General features: G+C 34.1%; 2 protein-coding genes across 5 annotated transcripts; one reads left to right on the top strand and one right to left on the bottom strand.

Annotated features, from left to right (window-relative positions):
• The first annotated feature begins 8,439 nt into the window (after positions 1-8,439).
• LOC120115762 (mevalonate kinase-like) lies at positions 8,440-11,912 on the top strand. Its single transcript, XM_039136372.1, has 5 exons — positions 8,440-8,749; positions 10,000-10,240; positions 10,327-10,577; positions 10,777-11,190; positions 11,550-11,912. Exons 1-5 carry the CDS (start codon positions 8,623-8,625, stop codon positions 11,666-11,668), a joined length of 1,152 nt encoding a protein of 383 aa, XP_038992303.1. The 5' UTR covers positions 8,440-8,622; the 3' UTR covers positions 11,669-11,912.
• Positions 11,913-16,128: 4,216 nt separating this feature from the next.
• LOC120115735 lies at positions 16,129-19,299 on the bottom strand. 4 transcript variants are annotated; one of them, XM_039136359.1, is made up of 3 exons: positions 19,208-19,298; positions 18,291-18,356; positions 16,129-17,872 (listed from the first exon to the last, which is right to left on the bottom strand). In XM_039136359.1, exon 3 carries the CDS (start codon positions 17,844-17,846, stop codon positions 16,239-16,241), a length of 1,608 nt encoding a protein of 535 aa, XP_038992290.1. In that variant the 5' UTR covers positions 17,847-17,872; positions 18,291-18,356; positions 19,208-19,298; the 3' UTR covers positions 16,129-16,238. The 4 variants fall into 4 exon arrangements, with proteins under 4 accessions (XP_038992290.1, XP_038992296.1, XP_038992285.1 ...); XM_039136365.1 differs by having other exon boundaries at positions 16,129-17,855; XM_039136354.1 differs by having other exon boundaries at positions 18,291-19,299.
• Between the last annotated feature and the right edge of the window lie 3,385 nt (positions 19,300-22,684).

The following is a 22,684-nucleotide window of genomic DNA, read 5'->3' as shown; positions in this document are numbered from 1 at the left end:
AAAATACAACTCGAATAGTAACTCAGGTAATTCAAAATTTTCAATAATTAGTAGTTTAATTTTCAAGTTTCAGTCGAGTCTTTCGGGTTCGACTCTGTATGATATATATATATCACACATGAAAAAAATATGAAATATATATATGGATTATATATGATTACAAAAAAAACTTTTAAATTAGAATAAAATAATATCATAATATTATATATATTTACAATTAAATTTAAATAGAAACTCAAAAATTTGACTTGACACAACTCAATTTGAAAAAAAATTTCAAATCAACTTCGTGTTATGAAATAAAACTCTTCAATGGGAATAACTCGAAACTATTTTGAATTTTAGTCGACTTTATCGAATGCTGACCCTCTCTAATGTCAAAATAAGTCAAATGTCAAAATAAAAACCATGCGGTTGATAAATTAATCTTGAGATGCAATTTAGAAAAAAAGTAATTGAGTATTAACTCAATTGATATGGTTGTTGTCTATATATAGGATCGACATGGGTTGGGTTTCGGTCAAACATATCTGACCTGAAAATTTTACACCATTCACCCAACCCGAAAAATATATACCATCTATCGACCCAATTTTTTAGAGATAAAATTCGAACCCAATCCGACTAACCCAAAATAATAATAAAAATATTATTTTTATTCAATAAAATAATGATTTAATTGAACAAAACAATATATAGAAGGGTATTATTATAATTATCCCTAAATGTATAATATAAAATTATATTTTTTCGGGTCGAATCTGGTCAAGTATTTTTACCCTAAACTCGAATCCGACCCAACCCAACCCCAAAATTAAAAAAATTCGACATGGTCAGGTCGGTTTAGATCTCATACCCATCTCTATCTATATATTTGAATTGGTTGTATACTCAAGAAAACTTAAACTTATAATATATTTTTTTTAATATAACCATTGATATCTGATATATTGATCGACTAATTCAGATCGAGTACTACAAAGACAAGAGAGACCTTCCTAATACAGTTTACTCCATTCAAGGGATTAAGAGATTATCGAGTACTAGTCTGATATCTCATCTATTGATCTATTGAAATGATTATATATTATTTAATTTAAGGGATTACGAGGTTTGGATAGTTTAATCATTTTCTAATAAAATTTTATTACGGCACTATAATAAAATAATTTATATGACGAAATAATATTAAAAAAACCCCTAATTTTTAATTAAATGATTTTTTAGCTCATATTTTTATGAACCGTTTTAATCTCAACATTTTATTTTAAGGTAAAGAACGATGACTAATTAATCACTTTAATCTTTATTTTTTCTGCACAAATATCACATGTATAAAAAATGTTAAATTGGCTTAAGTGTTACTTTTTGTCCCTGTAATATACTCAATTTATTATTTTTTTTATCCCTATGGTATTTTGACATCAATTTAATACTCTGTTGAACTATGTTTTGATATAACAATTTAAGACAAAATGGTTTTTGGACTTGAATTAAATTTACAATATGTTTTTGGACTTAATTGAATTTATTCAAAGTTTTTAAAAGGTTTCAAAAATAATTCAAAGTCAATTAAAATTCTGATTTGAGCCAAAAATATTTTAAGGGGTTTCAAGATTGCCCAGGGGGTACAGATTCCCCCCCAGGGGGTACAGATACCCCGGGTACAGATACCCCCCCCAGGGGGTACCGATTCCCCCCTGTCTAAAGCTCAAAAAACAGAATGTCCAGGGGGTACCGATTCCCCCCCAGGGGGTACCGATTCCCCCCCTGTTCAACAGCCCAACGGTCATAATATTTGAATATTATGAAGGGGTATCGATTCCCTATGAAGGGGTACCGATTCCCCCCATTCTGGGCAACCTTTTTGAGTAGAAAAATCATTCCCAAACGGCTCCAAAACATCCCCAACGGCTATATACGACTTCAAACTCATTCCAATCTATAAATACAAGCTGAGGACACTTGAAGAAGTAAGAGAACAACTATCCAAGTAATCAAACACAAGAGAAGAGTTTTTCATTATTATTTCATCTTTCTCTTGTAAATATTTTGTTCTTGTGAGCTTAATTCTTGTAAACACCTACCTTAGAGAGGTTTTATTGTTTACATCTTTTATCCTTTTGTAAAGGGGAAAGGTTATAGCTTAGCCCGTGTAAAAGCTAGGGAAATGTTCTAGTTTAGCCCGGAAAAACTAGGGAGTTGTAAGGTTATCTCTTTGTCCTCAAAAGAAAGAACAAATTAGTGAATTTGTTGGAAAATCCTTGGTGAGGAGCTAAGGTAGTGGACGTAGACTTTGATTGAGAAAGTCGAACCACTATAAATCGCTGTGCAATTCTCTATCTTTCAATCTCCTTACTCCCTAAACACAAAACCGTTCCGACCCCTCTTTGCAAATCGTTCCGGTTGTCGTTTCGAGCTTCCGAAAATCCTAACAATTGGCATCAGAGCCTAACTTGTTAAGAAGGTTTAACCACCTTGAGACGATCCTAGAAGAAGCTCTACCAATTCCCGACGCAACCGACAAAGAAATGACTTTTTCTTCCGGTGCTTATTATCTTGAAGAATATCCTATTATGGATTCACAACCGGTCAACAAGCCACCCTTCTTCAATGGAGCAAATTATGCACATTGGAAGAATAAGATGATGTACTTCATTCAATCATACAATCTAGGAGCTTGGTACTCAATCATGGACGGTTACTCCTTTCCACCCGGCAAGTACAACAATTGGAGTAGAGAAGAGCAGAAAAATTTTCAGCTTAATTCTAAGGCTATACATATTCTATTTTGTGCTTTAGGCCCAAATGAATATGGAAGAGTCTCATCTTGTTCCAGTGCCAAAGAGATTTGGGATAAGCTCCAAGTCACTCATGAAGGAACCGACGAAGTGAGGGAATCAAAGAAAGTCTTCTCAACCATAGCTACGAGAACTTCAAGATGAAACCCGATGAAGACATCAAAGCTATGACGGATAGATTTTCCGTGATTGTCAACGGTCTCAAGGGATATGGAGAAGTAATCCCAAATGAGAAGCTTGTGAGGAAGATGATCTACTCTCTTCCAAAGGAGTGGCAATCAAAGAAGACGGCCATTATCGAAGCAAGAAACCTAAAGTCTCTCACTCTCGACGAGCTAATTGGTTCCCTTCTCACTCATGAGATGATGGTGAAGGAAGATGAAGAAAGGGAAGAGAAGAAAAACAAGAAGAAGAAGAAGAAGAATGAGGACGTAGGCATCAATGAAAGCTATCAAGATTCAAGTGATGAGGTTGATGAAGACGATGATGAACAAAAAGAAGAAATGGTCAAGCTCTTGAAGGAACTCAAGAGATTCATGATTTCCAAGGAAGTGAAACATGAATCAACCAAGAAGAAGAGTCCCCCGGTATGTTTCGATTGTCAAAGAAAGGGGCATGTCATGTATGAATGCCCTCTTCTAAAGAAAAAGGGGAAGAAGATATTTGTTGCATCTTGGAGTGATGAAGATGGTTCCAATGATGAAGATGAAGTAGTCAACCTATGCCTCATGGCCACTCATGAAGAAGTTGAGGTATCTTCTAACTCAAATGAATTTAATTCATTTACTTTTGATGAGTTACAAGATGCTTATAATAGGTTGTATTTGGGATTTGAGACCATGAATTCCAAATATACGAAATTAATTTCAAAACTCAAAATTAAAGATAATTTGATTTTGAAAGTAAAAGTTGATTTTGAAAATCAAAATGAAATTTTGAAAAATGATTTAGAGCTTTCAAAAATCAAAATAAATGATTTAGAAAAGAAAAATTTTGAGTTAGAAGTTAAGCTTGAAGGCTTAACAAAAGAAAAAGAATTAATTTCTAAAAATAACCTATTATGTGTAAAAATGGCAAAATGCTCACATTGCCATTTTCATGGTCATTTGGAACATACTTATCCTTTGAAGAAAGGAAAACGTTTTAAAATTAGACAAGTATGGATTCCGAAAGGAACAAGGGGCATTAAAACTAACATTCAAGGATCCAAAGCAATTTGGATACCAAAATCGAAATAAATGTCTCTTGTAGGTGTGTTGGAGCAATGGTGATGAAAATGATGATATTCAAGATGCTCTAGCCACACTTGAAAAGGAATGGGTAACCTCTAAGCTTAATGTTTTTGATTTTGATTATTTGGTTGCTCATTTGATTTTAAGCATGCATGAGTTTTGATATTGAATGATTTTGGTTTGTTTTAATCTCATGTATGTTAAGAAGGTTTTATGATGAACATTTTAAAGTTTTAATGATTTTTCATAATTTTTAGTTCATCATAATGAATTTTGGTCAAAATTGGTTTTAATGCAAGTGATATCTCTCTAACAATTGATATCAAATTTTAAAATGCTTTGATTTTATAAATTTTAATTTTTGACCTAAATTTAAATGATTATGCATGTGGTTTAAATGAAAATGATATCTCTTTAACAATTGATATCAATTTTTTTTTAAATGCATAACATTTTTGGAAAACTTTATGCAAATGCACTTAATTTTAACAATTGGTATTTATATCAAATTTCAACAATTGGTATTGCATAAAGTATTTTAGTCTTGGATAAATTGAATTTCATGTGCTACTAACTTGTTTGTTATTCTTTGTTGAAATTCAATTTTGTTTAAGTGTCAAGTTCTTAAAAGCTAAATTTTGATTGGAATGCATTTATTAAGGGGGAGCTTTTGATTTTTCAAATGATTTTAAATGTAAAATTTACTAATTACTCTCCAAAGTTATTTTAAACTTCAAAGATCGAATTATTTTTTATATAACAAAAAGGGGGAGAAGTTTTTGAAAAATTCAATTTCTTAATGAAAAAGGGGGAGCTTAACATTTTCATATGTTTTCCAACAATTAGTATCTTTTTCATTAAACATTTTATTAAGGGGGAGTTTTGTCAAAAACAATTTTTCAAATGTTTTGTTATATCAAAAAAGGGGGAGATTGTTGAACTATGTTTTGATATAACAATTTAAGACAAAATGGTTTTTGGACTTGAATTAAATTTACAATATGTTTTTGGACTTAATTGAATTTATTCAAAGTTTTTAAAAGGTTTCAAAAATAATTCAAAGTCAATTAAAATTCTGATTTGAGCCAAAAATATTTTAAGGGGTTTCAAGATTGCCCAGGGGGTACAGATTCCCCCCCAGGGGGTACAGATACCCCGGGTACAGATACCCCCCCCAGGGGGTACCGATTCCCCCCTGTCTAAAGCTCAAAAACAGAATGTCCAGGGGGTACCGATTCCCCCCCAGGGGGTACCGATTCCCCCCCTGTTCAACAGCCCAACGGTCATAATATTTGAATATTATGAAGGGGTATCGATTCCCTATGAAGGGGTACCGATTCCCCCCATTCTGGGCAACCTTTTTGAGTAGAAAAATCATTCCCAAACGGCTCCAAAACATCCCCAACGGCTATATACGACTTCAAACTCATTCCAATCTATAAATACAAGCTGAGGACACTTGAAGAAGTAAGAGAACAACTATCCAAGTAATCAAACACAAGAGAAGAGTTTTTCATTATTATTTCATCTTTCTCTTGTAAATATTTTGTTCTTGTGAGCTTAATTCTTGTAAACACCTACCTTAGAGAGGTTTTATTGTTTACATCTTTTATCCTTTTGTAAAGGGGAAAGGTTATAGCTTAGCCCGTGTAAAAGCTAGGGAAAGGTTCTAGTTTAGCCCGGAAAAACTAGGGAGTTGTAAGGTTATCTCTTTGTCCTCAAAAGAAAGAACAAATTAGTGAATTTGTTGGAAAATCCTTGGTGAGGAGCTAAGGTAGTGGACGTAGACTTTGATTGAGAAAGTCGAACCACTATAAATCGCTGTGCAATTCTCTATCTTTCAATCTCCTTACTCCCTAAACACAAAACCGTTCCGACCCCTCTTTGCAAATCGTTCCGGTTGTCGTTTCGGGCTTCCGAAAATCCTAACATACTCAAAGTTGTTTAATTGCACCAATGTTTAAAGTATTTATTATTGTTTGGGGTTTTAGTTGAGTTTAAAGTTTAGGGGTTAGGTTTGGTGTTTATGAGTTGGAACTTAAGATTTTAATTTAGGGTTTATGATGATTAAGCAACTTCAGGGACTAAACAGATGTGAAAAATATGATAGGGACTAAAATGATAAGTTAAATATACTAAATCAGTGAAAAGTAATCCTTAAACTTATTAAAATTTAATCATTAATTTAATTTTGATTAATGATAAAAATAAGACTCATAAGTAAATACACAAATATATATATATATAATGATTTTTTTTAATATCGGTAGTTGTCAAAATAAAAGATCATATCCAAATCAATTCTTTGACCGACCTTTTTCCAAAGATATCTATTTTCTGAAATATGTAAATATTATCATGTGTTAATTAAAAATGTTACTATTTTATCTAAATTTTGATTTAATTTAATTTTATGTAATTAATTAAATAAATAAATTGGGATTATGTTGGATTTTATGATGCATTAGAAATGAGATCAAGACTGCGTTCGAGTTTAAGATAAAAAAATTATTAATCTAATTTAATTCGAGATAATATTATAATTCACCTATCATTCTCTGCATTTTCTTATTTGATTCCCTATTTTTCAAATAAAAATGTAAACTCCTTATATCTATTTAATCGGGTTGGATCAAATACGAGTTTACCCTCAAAGATTGGGTCAGATTAGGTCAAGTCTTACTATATATATATAGGGGTATAAACGAGCCAAGTAAAGTTTGAGTATTACTGAACTCAACTCGAAAACTCTGAAATAGAGCTCGAATCGACTCGAAAACTCAAAAACTTAAAATTTTTAAGCTCGACGCGAACTCGAAATCCTAAACTGAAGCTCGAAAAGGCTCGAAATGAAAAAAAAATCTTAAACTTAACTCGGTTGAAGCCTCAACCTCAAATTCGAAACCTGAACCTTAAATACATGAAAATCTTACTGTATTTTAAAAAAAGTCAATACATAAATGTTAATATTGTTAATAATATATTTTTTAAAATAAAATCTTAATATATTATATTTTTGAGCTGCTCACGAGCTTTTCGAGTCGAATATCAAGTAGTTCGTTTCGGCTTGTTAAGAACTCGAGTCGATCTCGAGTAGCTCACGATCTGTCTCGTCTCATCTACGTCTATCTCTATATATATATATATATATCAATAATTAAATATATTTTTACTGACTAATTTGAATCATGTGAGATAATATGTTGAAAAATAAATAAATAAATAAATAAATAGTTGGTAGCCTCCATGAGCATTTTCAAAATTTGGACTTCCACTTTGGACTAACTTCAGTGGTATAATAATCTCAGCCTTTTTTTTTACTAAAAGACTGCTATTGTTTAATAAGTGTTTTTATTTTCTTTCATACTATTTTTCTTCAACTCCCCACGGCCTTTCAAGCGCGTGCATTACAAATACTTTGATAAATTAAGTTTGTTTTGGGTTGAGTTTTTGACCTTCTTATCTGAAATTTGGGTTTTTTTATTTGTATTTGATTTTATCTTATTTGTATAAATTAAATTATCTCAGTAATTAAATAAATAGTTATTATTTTTAAAAGTATCACGATCAAACACCAACAATTACAACATAGATGAATAAACGCTTATTGTAAACTAATTGATAATATTTTTTTGGGCTAAGTTAGAGTTTTCAACTTAAACTAAATTTAAGTCAATGTTTTGAAAAATCAACCCAAACTTATTCTTTCAAATGATCCAATTAGATAAGATCAAGTGGAAACTAATTAAATTTGAGTGAATTAGTTTAAATATTTTTATAAAACCCAAGTATATTTTTAAAATTTTTGGGTAAACTACATATTTAGTACGTAAACTATCAGTTTTAGTTTGTTTTAGTATATAAGCTTTGAATTTTTTCAAAACATACTTAGTGTTTAGTTTTTATATCATTTCAGAATCTCATCGTTAAAAACTTAACACGTTTAGTACCTAAATATCATTTTTGGTATGTTGTAGTACCTAAATTTTTAAATTTTTCAAAATTTGACGTTAAATTTTGAATAAAATGAAATAATAACCAAAATTTATAGTGGCAGATATTAAAATGAAACAAAAACTAAACTTAAGTATAGTTTTGAAAATTGAAAGTTTAGATATTAAAATATACCAAAACTGACAGTTTAAATACTAAACACGTAATTTACTCTATTTTTTTTTAAAAGATCAAAATTTTCTCTCTTTTATCTCCTGTATTAAAAAATAATTATTTATTAACAAAAGAGCAAAATGTCCCAAATATTTTATAGTTTAGAATTCACGCGCCAGCAAGTCGCGTGGGCATGTCATAATCGAAAGTCATAAAAAATAATAAAATAAAATAAACAACAGAACAAGAAAAGGAATATAGGTTGGTTTAAATGGCGCGTAAGTACCATTTCCATCTAAGTTTTCTCCGCCACACCAAATAAAATCTCCGTCTTCTCCGGCCCCCTCTGACGGCGGCGTTACTTTGACGGCACCCCATTAAGATCTCGCGGCGGCGAAGAACTCCCTTGTTCCCTCTCCAATCACTGATCAACCAAAAAGCTCAAATTCAACATTTTTGATAAAGGAAAATCTGAGAGAAAAATGGAGGTAACTGCCAGAGCTCCGGGGAAGATCATTCTCGCAGGTGAACATGCTGTGGTTCATGGGTGTACTGCCGTTGCTTCTTCCATTGATCTCTATACTTCTGTCTCTCTCCGTCTTCGTTCTGGTAGCTCACTCTTTCTATTGCTTTTATTCATTTAATTGTTTTGTAATTAACTATTTTTTAATAAAAAATGATGATTCTTGGGTTGATTTGGTGAAATGAAGTTTATTTTGGAGTTGGGTTGTTTTTATATTCTGTAAAAATGTTGATTTGCTGATTTTTTTTGAGCCTATATGGAGTTTTATTCTAGTTTTACAAGATTGTTTTGAATGAATTTCTCGCTCAATTATTATTTTGTTTTTGGTGATTTCTATGTTGGAATTTAATGTTACCATATTTTTTTATTCTGTTAAATGCTGGTTGAAAGATCCTCTCTTGAGATTATGTGAAATTTCTGTAAATTTTGGAAGTTATCACTAAACTTTGCCTTTGTTGATTTTTTATTTATTTGTTAGTTCTTATATCTTGGGCAAATTATGTTGGAACAAAGTTTTTGAGGTCGAGCTGATTATGGTTTGCTTTTAATAAGGATCTGATAAATCGGATTTGATGGTTTGTCTAGGGAGATTGATTTTTTCGTAGATGTTGCTGTGCATCTTTTGAGCAATCTAATTATGTAGGAACAAGATTTTTGAGATTTAGCTCACTATATTTTACTTCTAATGAGGATTCAATAAATCAGATTTGATGGTTTGTTTCGGGAGATTTTTGTGTGATTGGCCGTTCATCTTCTGAGAGAGCCAAGTATTTGCGTATTTGGAAAAAAGTTTCTGAGGTTGTGCTGATTGTAGTTTGAGTTTAATTAGGATCCTATAAATTGGATTTGATGGTTTGTTTTCAGAGAAAGTCATGCAAAGATATGTTAGATTTCTGCAGATATTTCTTTGGATGTGTTTGCTGGTGCTTGAGCAAACAAACTATGTAGGAACAAAGTTTAGGATATCGAGCTTATTATAATTTGGTTTTAATGAGGATCAAATAAATTGGATTTGGTCATGTGTTTTGGAAGACAGTGGTGTGAAGATATGTTTGATTTGTTTAAATGTTTCTTCATATGTGTTTATCAGCACTTTCTTTTTAGCAAACTCTGTGTGTGGCCGCAAAGTTTCCGAGATTGAGCTCACTATAGTTTATGTGAAATTAGTGAGTATAAGTTGAAATTTGATCCTATCAAGTTATTTCTTGGTCAACCGATCCGTTTTGGTTTCTTATTTGCACTATCTTTGGCACTTTGGTAAGATTCATAGCTTTATTTTGCAATTTAATATTTGTAGCTTTTTTTTTTCATGTCATTGTGTTTGATCTTTCCATAGAGGGTGAAGGTACGATAAAACTTCTCAATGACACCGGGTTAGACTTTTCATGGTCAATCGCAAGAATCAAAGAAGTGCTATCTCACTTAGGTTCTCCATTTTCTTCAACCCCCACATCATGCTCACTGGAGACCGTTAAATCTCTCGCTGCTCTCGTTGATGAGAAAAGTTTCCCTGAGTCGAAGATCGGACTTGCTTCTGGGGTTTATGCATTTCTTTGGTTGTACACCTCTATCTTAGGGTATGTATACCGCCTCATGTTAGTCTTTTTAACTATAATTATCTTCTCAATTATCTAGTTTCTGACGCATTGATGCAACGAGCCAGGTTTAAGCCAGCTACAGTCATTGTTTCTTCCGAGCTTCCAGTGGGTGCGGGCCTGGGTTCATCGGCTGCATATTGTGTTGCACTTTCAGCAGCTCTCTTAGCTCTTTCAGATTCCGTGAAAATGGACGTAAGCCAAAAAGGATGGTTCACGTTTAAGGCAAAGGCTGAATTGGTGAATAAGTGGGCTTTCGAAGGGGAGAAGATAATTCACGGAAGGCCCTCCGGAGTTGACAATTCGGTTAGCACATTTGGTATGCAGCTTGTTCAAATTGATTCATTAATACTTATGCTTTTTTTCCTTCAAATTATTTTATCAATTAATTTGTTGCCCCTCTATCATTGCATCATTATCCCAAACCGTCTCGATGAAGGTTATTGTTTATCTCGTAAATTCATAATATATTTATCAATATCTATGTGTTTAAGTAACTTATTGTTTTAATGGAACAGGCAATGTCATTAAATTCAAAACCGGTGTTATGACCCGTATCGATTCCAATATGCCACTGAGAATGCTCATTACCAACACAAAAGTCGGGAGGGATACAAAGGCATTGGTTGCAAATGTTTCGGCAAGGAAATTGAGGCATCCCGGTGCCATGTCTTCCGTGTTAAACGCAATCGAAGCTATTAGTGATGAATGGTCTACCATCATCCAGTCGCATGCCGTGGATGATCTATGTTTATCCGCTAATGAAGAGAAGCTTGCAGAATTGATGGAAATGAATCAGGGTTTGCTTTTCTCTATTGGTGTTAGCCATGCATCTATAGAAACTATTCTTCAGACAGCAATGGAGTATAAGCTAGCTTCCAAGCTGACTGGAGCCGGAGGTGGAGGCTGCGTGCTAACACTCTTACCAAGCCGTATCCTTTTTAGTGTTCTCGTTAATTTGAATACCTATGCCTCTGCCAATTAATTTTCTTGTCGTTTCGATATTCAGTCAACTTTACTTCCGATGAAAGGCCTAGATGGGTTCAATAAGATTGAATCTGTTTGCAATTCAATGCTTGCCCTTGGCATTTTTCTGCCGATAGGGGCAGAGGCTCATCGGAATAAGATAAACTTCGATAAGATACCACTCTTCAGTTTTTCGACTTTGATTCGTATAAATCATGGTTTGCTCATGTTTTTGTTTACAGTATGATCTATTCTTTGCTGACTTACTATTTTCTTCTTGAATCTCCAATTCCATCACTTGTGTTCCCTTGACAACATGAATCAGATGTATCAGGAGCGGTTGTCGATAAACTAGTGGAAGAGCTCGAATCGTTCGGTTTCCAGTGTTTCACGGCCGGGATTGGTGGTAACGGTGTCCAAATTTCCTTCGGTCATTCTTCCTGATTTACATTCGCATTTTCTAGTTGTAATAAGGCGCTCTCCGAATGACAAACACGAAGAGACGATATTGACGTTATAGCTATTTCCATTCACTCCCGTTTTATGTATACTTGATTTTCGGGTTAGCCGAGTTGTAGTTAGCCGAAACAGCAGAACATACAGAAGACAACCTATGTTATAGCTGTTTTTCTTCACCTCTGTACATTAGTTTGTTGTAGTTCCTGTGTTGTTTCTTCCTGAATTTGCATCAGTTTGTCTTTGCTGTTTGAACCATCATTTCATCAATGCTTTCGGATTTGAATCAACTAGTAGTAGTCTTTACAGTTTATACCATGCATAAAGGAATTAATGTCCGATCCTGACAACATCCAACTTAATGACCTCCTTGGTTCCCTGTCAGCACATGGCTCCTCTGATGCAGTCTCTATATCCTCCCCGAGATCATCTTCAGTAAGGACCTCATGTGACTCTTCGTTTGAAAGTTTGCTACTGTCTGCCTCTTCTGGGTTCATTGTTTGATTCTTAAAATCTTCCTACGGTTCTTTGGAGGATGTACCCCATCCCCACTCAGACTTACCGTCGTCGTCAATCTTTGACTGAGAAGCCGCAGCCTCCAGATAAATGAACTGCTGTGGTCGGGATCGTACTCTAGGTTGTTGAGGTGTAACTCTAATCCAATCACCATAATTTAATCCATCATTCACTCCAATTTTCGTTTGACACTTGTCGACTAGGTGTCCTATCACACCACAATTGAAACAAAATTGAGGTAAGCGTTCAAACTTTAATGGAAAAACTCGGGGTTTACCTCATTGAGGATTCGACAGTCGCAAACATCTTGGCAAAATTGCCAAGATTGCCATTCTGCCTCCTTACATCGAGCACTAGGACCTTGCCAATCGTCTTTCCCAAATTAATAACAGTTTCATTTTTCATCTTGAAAGAGGATACTAAATAAAACAAAAACTAAAGTTATTAACAACGGGTTACTAAAATGAAACAAAAAACTAAAGTTTAGGTATGATTTTAAAAAAAATCACAATTTTAGGTACTAAAACGGGTCAAAATCGATAGTTTAGGTACTAAAAGTGTAATGTATCATATTTTTAAGGCTTAATACCAAAATAAGTACCTAAACTATACCGTTTCCCTCAAATAGGTGCCTAAATTATTTTTGACTAATTCAAGTGCCTAACGTTACAAACGTTACTCATTTATGTATCTGGGCCGTCAACGACGTTAATTTTCCCTGTTAAGTGACACGTTCACAATCTAGTGATTTAAAAAAAATTAAAATTAAAAATATTATGATATTTATAAAAAAAACTCTTAACTTTTCTTATATTATAAAATAGCCCAAAAATCCCAAATCCTAACCTTGATCAGTCGTCGCCACCCTTTCCTGCCACGACCACCGCCACTGACATAGTTCCTACCATCCTCCTACTCATATATCATCGTAGTTTCCATCGATTAGCCGTCGAAATCGTGTGGGATCAAGATTTTCATCTTAGGGTTCGCAGGGGTATAAAATGTTGATTCATCGACGATCGACCGTCGATCCGTCACAATTTCATGGGGGTTTTGGTTGCCAGGGGAAGGGGAGGTCGGGTGGAGCTTCGTCGACGGTAAAAGGCGATGGCTGACTTGGGTTTAGGGGTTGAAATGAAGGTTTTCAAAGTTTTATGTTTATTTCAAATTTTATGTTTCTTTTTAAAAATATATAATTTTAATTTTTTTAATTTTAAATAAAAAATTTTAAATTATCAAGTTGTGACACGTGTCACTTAATAGGAACGTTTGTAACGTTAGACACCTGAATGAGTCAAAAAATAATTTAAGCACCTATTTGGGTAAATCAATATAATTTGGGCACTTATTTTAATATTAAACCTATTTTTAATCACTGAACCCACTTAATGAGATCCGCGATCTAATATTGTTGGATGTTCTTTTAAATACCATTAGCATTTTAGATCTATTGTGAAAAATGATAATTTAAGTACTTCTTTTTTAAAAAAATAATTTACGTAATATGAATCAAACGATTTCAATAGTTAAAGAATTAATTAGTTATTATAGAAATTTCAGATTCGAGCAGCAATAATTACAGAATATTTAAACGTATACTATCACTTGTAAGCACCCTAGAGTAATAAAAAAATACCTTGAATATTTAAACGTATACTATCACTTGTAAGCACCCTAGAGTAATAAAAAAATACCTTGAACAGAAATCAAGTGCCTAAATTATTTTTGACTCATTCAAGTGCCTAACGTTACAAACGTTACTCATTTATGTATCCGGGCCGTCAACGACGTTAATTTTTTCTGTTAAGTGACACGTGGCATAATATAGTGATTTCAAAAAAAAAATTTAAAAAATAAAAATATTATGATATTTATAAAAATACTCTAACTTTTCTTATATTATAAAATTGTCCAAAAATCCAAAATCCTAACCTTAATCAGTAGTCGCCATCCTTTCCAACCACGATCACCGTCATTGATATAGTCCCTACCATCCTGTTACTCATTATTATCATAGTCTCAAATCCTACAAATTGATGAAATTTGTAATATTGCCTTCTTAAGATTCGGATGCTTTGTTCTTCCCGGTGTTTTGTATCATTTTTCATTGCTTGGTATTTGATGTCAGGTTCTTGACCTGGAAAATCAGCTAGCCGAGGAACGGAAAGCTCGATTAAAGCGGGAAACCAGAGCTTTTGCTGCTTCTGCTTCTACCAGACCACCTCTTAAACAAGCACTGGAGAATACTAAAACGGATAAAAAGCCGCCACTCGGTCCATCAAAAGTGAGGTTACCACTACGAAGAATCACCAACTTCGTACCCCCAGCAACACCTTTGGCCACCACCAACAGAAAGACCTCAAGAATATCGATGGCAGCATCATGGAACGACAAAGAAAACAACACCGAAACCGTGATGGCATCGGCAACAAACAGAGAAAACCTTTTGAAACCGAGACGTTCTTCTATTGCTGTCGAACCTCCAGCAGCCAATGCTCGAGTCCTTCAGCCTAAAAGGCGAGTATCCACCGCTACCATCCGTCCCGATTCGCACATGACCACACCACTCCACAGGTCTGCTTCCGGTTTCAACAACGGTACAATGGACAGACTGTCGTTAGCTCGGGATGCCAGGAAGGCAAGACACTCGAGATTTTTCTCCCCATTGCCAGAGTTTAGGAAGCCATCAGGGACATCACCTGCAGCCATGAGAAGTGGTAGCAGCAAATTCATGGGGAGCCCTCCCGCCGTGCAGGGAGGTTCATGGAAGCCGAGGCACCCGACCGTCGTTGCTTTGTGACGGAAATCGTTGGTATGGAGTCCACTCAAGTTAAAAGGTATGCAAAGTAGTTACCGGAAGTCGTCGTTTTTGCCTTTACGACCTTCATCCGAGAGGGAATGAAGGCTCTAACTCGACCTTCAACCAAAAGTGAACTTTCTGTACTTTCTGTACACACTGTGTTCCATTCTATCTTGTGTGATTTCTAGGCTAAACATCCTCCAAGAAAGTGTATACATTCTTTGTTTTTGGTTGCGTATCAATTGTGATTTTTTAAAATATATTACCTTTAAAAAAAAGTACTGAACAAACTATTCAAAAAAAAAATACATGGTAAACTTTTAGTATTTTAGCACTTAAACTTTTAATTATTTTTTTTAAACAATACATGACGTTTAGTCTTCATTCATTTTAGTATCCACTATTAAAACTTAACGCGTTAGTACTTAAATTATCAGTTTTGATTTGTTTTAGTATTTTAATTTTACTTTTTTACAAAACTTAACGTAAATTTTAAACATGTTACCAATATGAAACAAAAACTAAAAGTTTTTAACAATGAATACTAAAACGAAACCAAAACTAAACTTCAAGTATGATTTCCACGGATACTTAGCTGCATTTTGGTGTCTTGTTTTCTTCTGCTTGTTGCAGCTCGGATTTGGTGTTTTGTTGATTGGTTGAGGTTGTATGTTGTAGCAGCTAGGCTGATTTCCTTTGGATAATCTATTAACAAAATCGACTAATCCAAAAAAAAGTGTGATTTCAAAAAAATTAAAAGTTTAAGTACTAAAATATATAAATACTGATAGTTTATACTAAACATGTAACTTATACGTACAACTTAATATAAGACTAAGAAAAGTACAACCTAAAATATTATAAATAAGCATAACATTTTAGGTTACATGTAACCTAAAATGTTAATTTTTTCTTACTTTTTTATGCAAACCTTCATCGTATAAATTCCAACTGAAAATTTTACTTTTTTTCATAATATTTTCGGTTGAACCAAAAATAATATAAAAAATAACATTTTATAAACAAACATAACATTTTCTTAATTTGATAAGATATAAAATTCGACTGTTAAGTGACGTAAGAACAGCAACAAGTAAACTGATTCAACATTTAAACACAATAAAGCCATTCATTTTACATACCATAGATACGTAGCGTTTTCCACCTACACAGTTTCTTCACTAAATAGAGATTTACAGCACGATAGTGTAACCCCCTTCTTTCTCATAGATCTCTCACCTATCAGAGAGCTCTCTTACCAAATAGAGAGCCGAGGTAAGCATTCGAGGGAGGACAGGACCACCCTCCAAACGTCACTTCTTCGTTATCAGGACCTCGGATAATAATTCTTCCTAAACCACAATCTATTACAGCATGACTCAATGACAACCAATCCATCCCGAGTATTAGATCGAAATCGACGAGGAACGGGTGTTCCATGAGATTTGCTGGGAACACAAGACCTTGCACTTCCAAGGGACAGCCTCTCCAGATTTTGTTTACCGTCAAACTATTGCCGAGTATATCAGTCAATGAGGCATTGTGGTTCGTAAGCTCTCGTGATAAGCCTTCCCTTTCTATAAGAGAAGTGCTGATGAAGGAATGTCTCGATCCACCGACTATTAATCCATGCACAACGAAATTGAATAGTGAGAATGTACCAACAATAAGACCTGGCCGTGCCTCAGTAGCACTTGCTGGTGATCGGGAGTCGGGTCTTGCCAGAGTCTCCGTCACAGCTTTCTGGCTGTTCCTTGCATCACCGTTCCTCCTGCCTTTTTGAGCTTTGGGGGTAGATCTCTCCGTCTCTGCAGTAGTTGTCATCTGGGGACAATCTCTAATGAAATGATATTTGGAGTCTGTAACATGCTCCCGTGAGACTCTAACACTCTCCAAAGTGTCTCTTGCCTCAACGATCCTCTTGCATTGGCCACCGATGCTGCCTGTCGCCCGAGACATCACGAGTCTAGATGTCGAACCCGAATTCTGCCTTTGTTCATGCCTCTGGTTATGTGTTGGTGTAGAATATTTTGGACCCTGAGAATCCCTAGCTCTTTTAGCAGATGGGAATGGTACAAAACTAACTTGCCCTCGACCTCTTTTCATCTGGGTTTTATCTTTACTCCTCTGCTTCTCAATAATAACATCTTCCACTGCAATAGCTCTATCAACAAGAGTAGAGAATTCCCGAATCCTCGCGGCTGCTAAGTAACGTCTAATCTCGAATGTAAGGCCACGTTCAAATTTGGTACACATATCGGCTTCAGTAGGCACCAATTCTTTCACGTGACGACTGAGTCGTACGAAATGATATTCGTACTCTCTTACAGACAAATCATTCTGCTCCAGATACAGAAATTCTGTCCTTCTTTCCTCCAGAAATCTTTCCCCAAGGTACTCCTTTCGAAATCCTGCTAGAAAGAAATCCCAGGTCAATTCTGAAGGGTCCACTCCATAGGTCACAACATCCCACCACTCGTAAGCTTCATCTTTGAGTAGAGATACTGCACATTCTAATTTTTCTTCTGGGGTGCAGTTCAACTCCTGTAGAAGCCTGTGTGTATCATCCAACCAATACTCCGGTGTAAAGGGATCATCGTCATCGTTCCTCCCTTTGAAATCCTCTGCACCAATCTCACGGATTACCTCGAGAAGAGATGGAGCTGGCATTATCTGTGTTATAAACCTCCTGATCAACCCTATCATAGGCTGAATACGTGCCTCCTGTCCTGGCTCGGCAACACCAACAGGGGCCCGAGGTAATGGCTCTTCGGTATCCACCTCCTTTGCACCAGCTAGTGCAGGGCTCTCAACCTCTTCATCTGTTGCTTTGTGAAAGATGGTTGACATATTTTCAGTCTATAATCGAAACAGATCTGCATCAGAGTAGCATATCATATACTTATTACCCGTGTGGCATGTACATCCAACCACTTAACCTTCTTTCTAATCTCAACCTAAAATCAAATAAATTATAAACTTATACTACAGTACCAACAAATATAACACCCCTTACCCGGACCGTCAGTGATCCCAAGAAAAATGCATCATATTCAACACCTGAAGGCATCTACACCATTCTTATCGATTTAATTCCTTAACCTTATATTTTAGTAATTCATTATTTTTATCAACTTTCAAAAGAAAAATTATAACCATAATCTCATAATCAACATTTCTAATAAGTAAACAATTCTAATTATTCCCATTCCAATTACTAGGGGTTTATGTACATGCCGACTATGATGCAACATAAAAATATATGTACAACACAGAATAACTATGGAACTTCACCTGAATCAAGTCTGAATCTGATATCACTTTGATCCGAGCCGACTTCTCTTACTTCGAATCAGCTACCTACACTCTAAGCCATGCTCAAATACAACAAACAACAAAACCCTATTCTCATATGCAATGTGGTAAGGGAGAGGTAGGGTAGTAGGCTGCCCCAACGCCAGGTTGAGAGCAGCTTCCGTGGAAGACCTTTGGCTAAGCCATGCTCAAATGACGTCGATATAACCTCTTTGATAACTTTGAACATATTTTGAATAACATAGCATATATATATATATAAGAAAATAGACAAGAATACATTTTCTTATAAATCATAATTTTACTAATGCATTTGGAAAATAAATCCAACATAAGTGAACATGAATATCCATATAGTATAAACTCATTACGCATCTAGTACAAACATATTCATTCTCGTTGATAATTTTGTTTAATACCCCTCAGTAAATTACACTGGCATTATTAAACCCGGATATATGGGATCCAGTAAATAATATCCCAAACAGGGATGGACCGAGGGGTGCCGGAGTGCAATCGTAACCTCTAGAATTTTCAAATTCTTTTTACTTTGTAATTTCTATCGATCATCTAATTCCGCACCCCTGAAATTTTATAACTTCGTAACCCTTAAAATTTTTAATATAACTTCTTAAGTTCGCATCTAATATAAATTTTTGCGCCAATCCCGTCCCAAAGGACGTCAATTTTCCACAAATTAACCCAGAATATGATCATATATCTCAACATTTTCTCTTCACATTTCATTATACACCCAAAATCAACTTCACGTATAACGCACATATCAAGATTTTGAATTCTGTAATGAACGATTTAAGTAGGCATGCGACAATATTAACAATTAACCTTCATCTTTCTATATCTAGAACTTGTAATCTCCAAAACCTAACTCATACCTTGAGTTTTCTTCGCTCCTGTATCCAAATTTGCATGGAGATTACGCTGAGATTGAAGAAGTTATGATGAAAATATTAACTACAGTGGTGGATAAAGAGTAAAGGGCGGTTCTTCAGCTCCCTAGGTAACTCCGCTAAGTATTTGATCCAATGGTTAGGATCCACTCTGAATTTTGTAGTGGAGATCTAATGGTTCATAATTTAACATCACATAATCTACTTTTCCTTTAAACAAAATCCTTCATATTTTAATGATAAACTATGCGTTTAATATTAAAATTATTCATTTTAATCTGTTTTAATATTTAAATTTTTATATTTTTTAAATCATATTCAAAGTTTAGTTTTTATTTAATTTTAATACTACATTGTTAAAAAATTGAGTGTTTAATACATAAATTATCGTTTTTATCTGTTTTAGTACTTAATCTTTTAATTTTTTTAAAAAATTAACATTAAATTTTGAATAAATGTACTAAAATGAAACAAAAAAATTAAACTTTAGAATGATTTTAAAAAATAAAAATTTAAATATTAAAATTGATCAAAACTAATAGTTTAGATACTAATACGTAATTTATTCATATTTTAATTACAAAAAGTCTAATTTACACCTTTAATGATCCTTCTCGACAATTAAGCTAAGGGCTGCATTAGTCATTTTAATTAATCACATTCGATGGCCTGGATTTATCAATAAATGTGATCCAATCGCCCATAATTAATCCCCCGAATTATAATTTTGTTTAATTATATATATATATATATATATATGCATGCTCGATATATTTATTTATATTATATTTTAGGTAAAAGAAGACGCAAAGCCCCGACTTAAAAAAAATAATGTGCACATTTGATCAACGTTTTTCGTTGTTGTTAAAAAATATTTCTTCGATATGATTTTTTAATTTAAAATAAATTTAATATATTCATTTGATCAACGTTTTTCGTTATTGTTATAAACTGGATAAATTACAGCATTTGTATGTATATTATGGTTATGGACGACCACGAGATTTTACATTAAAATGACGAATTTCTAAAATTTTAAAGAGACGAGTTTTTAAAATTCTAGGAGTGTTATAAAATAGGGTAAATTTACACATTTAATACTTAAATTATCAGTTTTAATCCATTTTAATACATAAACTTTCAATTTTTTTGAAAATCATACTTAAATTTAGTTTTTGTTTCATTTTAGTATCTCGCCATTTAAAACTTTAGTTTTTGTTTGAATTTAGTACACCCATTCAAAATTAAATGTTAAGTTTTAAAAAATTAGAAGTTTGGGTACTAAAACGGACAAAAACTGATAGTTTAGGTACTTAACGCGTTAAGCTCTTAAAGACCGGGTATAAAATGAAATGAAATGAAAACTAGACGTTAGGTATAATTTTTAAAAAACTGAAAGTTTAGGTACTAAAACGAAACAAAATTAATAGTTTACGTATAAAATGCTTAGTTTACACCAGAAAATATAAAGAATATATCTAAAAATTATGATAATTTGATGCTCTGTACAACATGAAATAATCACCAATCAACAACATATCTCAAGTATAGGCAAACAAAAACCAACAGAATTCATCCTGGAAGTAAACTTTCTGGAAACAAATGGGAACTTGCCGGGTTGGAATCACCGTGTGTGAATTGCTCGGGTGTTGTTCCAGAGCCATTGCGGAGCCCAACCTTCCAACAATGGCGAAACCTGAAACGAACCGTAAGCCAGTAATCGTCTCTCAGAACTCGAAACAGAATAGCCTTAACAGCTGACCGAGGAGTCTTGCCGAAACTGAACTCGTAATGCAAAATCGAAGCCAAACCAAATTCCACAATTATTCGAACCAATCTATACGTTTAGATACGCATTGCATATCCCACGGGTACTTGAAGAAAAATGAAGTCGGAAGCTTGAAGCAACACAGATGTAATGTACAAGGGAAGATTGAGACAGCATGAAATATGATACAAGGAAATCGGGTGTGTTAATCTCTTGCACACAAGGGAGATTCTGCAAGATGATAAGATCCCAAGTTAGTAATAAAAACTATTCGTAGCTCAATATGAAGTTTAACAACAAAGAAATATGGCTGGATTACTTTGTACCTCGATTCGAATGCCGAAGGCATGATCTTCGTAACAACCAGGTTCGTTGCTAACAATCATGCCTTTAAGTAGGGGAGTGGTATTTCCATCTCTATAGCTAATACTTTGTGGACCTTCATGGACATTCAATGCAGCTCCAACACCGTGCCCTGTGCCTATATAAAAGGAGCAAGATAATCAAAGTCATAATCAATTAATTGGCCACGGTTTTAACTTTTAATAGTGTAAGAAGTCTAACAGAAAGATGTGAGAAATACCATGGCGGTAATCAAGGCCGATCTTCCAGAGGGAAGAGCGAGCAAATGCATCCAACACGAAACCTGGAGTGTTTTCGGGGAATACTGCCTGGTCAAGTGCAATGTGACCCCGATGATTCATACGGTATTTATCCAAAGAAGACTTGTATGTCTCCACAATAGCAGCGTTGACGGATGATGTATCTAGCCACAGATGAGCACCTAGAGCTGCAAGTCTGAAAAAAGAAGCTGCGATTATTTCTAAAGTAAATATGCCTTGGCACATCTGGTGAAATCGCCCAAGACTATATCTAATTGAAATTTTTGGCAGTCTTGGACAAAGATAAATGTCTTTGCAGGCTGCTTTTGCATTTTATGTTAGATCAAAATAATAATAATGATAAGAGGAACCTAAAACATACCTCTTTATCTCAGAAAGAATCGAGTCATACGGCCTTAATTCTACATCTGCATTCTTCAAATGATCCATCACTTCTGGGGTGACTTCAGAATCATCTACAAATAACTTTGCTCCTTCAACCTCCACAATTAGGTAGGCATACATGAAAGGTGAATGTGGGACATCACTTCCTCTCTGCAGAACAAGATGTAGGGTGTTATTTGTATGGGGGATTTAGGAAAACAGTATTTGAAATAGGTGTTTTTTAAAGTTTTTCCCATGACTTGGAATGTTTTATCCGATTTCCATGTCTAGGTATACATTAGACTTGCCAGATACGAGTACCTCAAGAAAATTGAAGAGTTATAACAATATAAATTGATTATTAATTTATCTATCCATATGTGATAACCATTTTTTTAAGAAAATAATTATGACTTCATTTGAAAATTTTGGGAATTTTGAATTATTTTGATTAAATTGATTAGGAGTCGTCATCGACATTTAGGTTAGGTAAGCCGACTACCTAAAAACGTCTTTTAAAACAATTTAAGAAATCAAATCATTTAAAAGACAAAAGCTTGTTTGCATTTACCAAAATATATTTTTTAGGATCCGAGAGTCGTTTTAAAACATTTTGGTAAGTTTGTTTCCTATATATGTCCTACATGCCACCTCCAAGTCCATAAAAGTTGCACTTCTTTACCGCGGAAGATCAAAGACGGTCGACAT

This window comes from Hibiscus syriacus, unplaced genomic scaffold (genome assembly GCF_006381635.1).
Source record: "Hibiscus syriacus cultivar Baekdansim isolate YM2019G1 unplaced genomic scaffold, ASM638163v2 tig00000889_pilon, whole genome shotgun sequence".
Lineage (NCBI taxonomy): Eukaryota > Viridiplantae > Streptophyta > Magnoliopsida > Malvales > Malvaceae > Hibiscus > Hibiscus syriacus.
This window is presented reverse-complemented; position numbering and strand designations above follow the sequence as displayed.

What these genes read in the sequence shown, in the direction of transcription:
- LOC120115762 (XM_039136372.1), top strand. Translation starts at nt 8,623, where the DNA reads ATGGAGGTAACTGCCAGAGCTCCGGGGAAGATCATTCTCGCAGGTGAA. An exon ending in CTCTCTCCGTCTTCGTTCTG is followed by an intron (nt 8,750 to 9,999) that starts GTAGCTCACTCT and finishes ATCTTTCCATAG; the next exon opens with AGGGTGAAGGTACGATAAAA. An exon ending in TTGTACACCTCTATCTTAGG is followed by an intron (nt 10,241 to 10,326) that starts GTATGTATACCG and finishes GCAACGAGCCAG; the next exon opens with GTTTAAGCCAGCTACAGTCA.
- LOC120115735 (XM_039136354.1), bottom strand. Translation starts at nt 17,846, where the DNA reads ATGTCAACCATCTTTCACAAAGCAACAGATGAAGAGGTTGAGAGCCCT.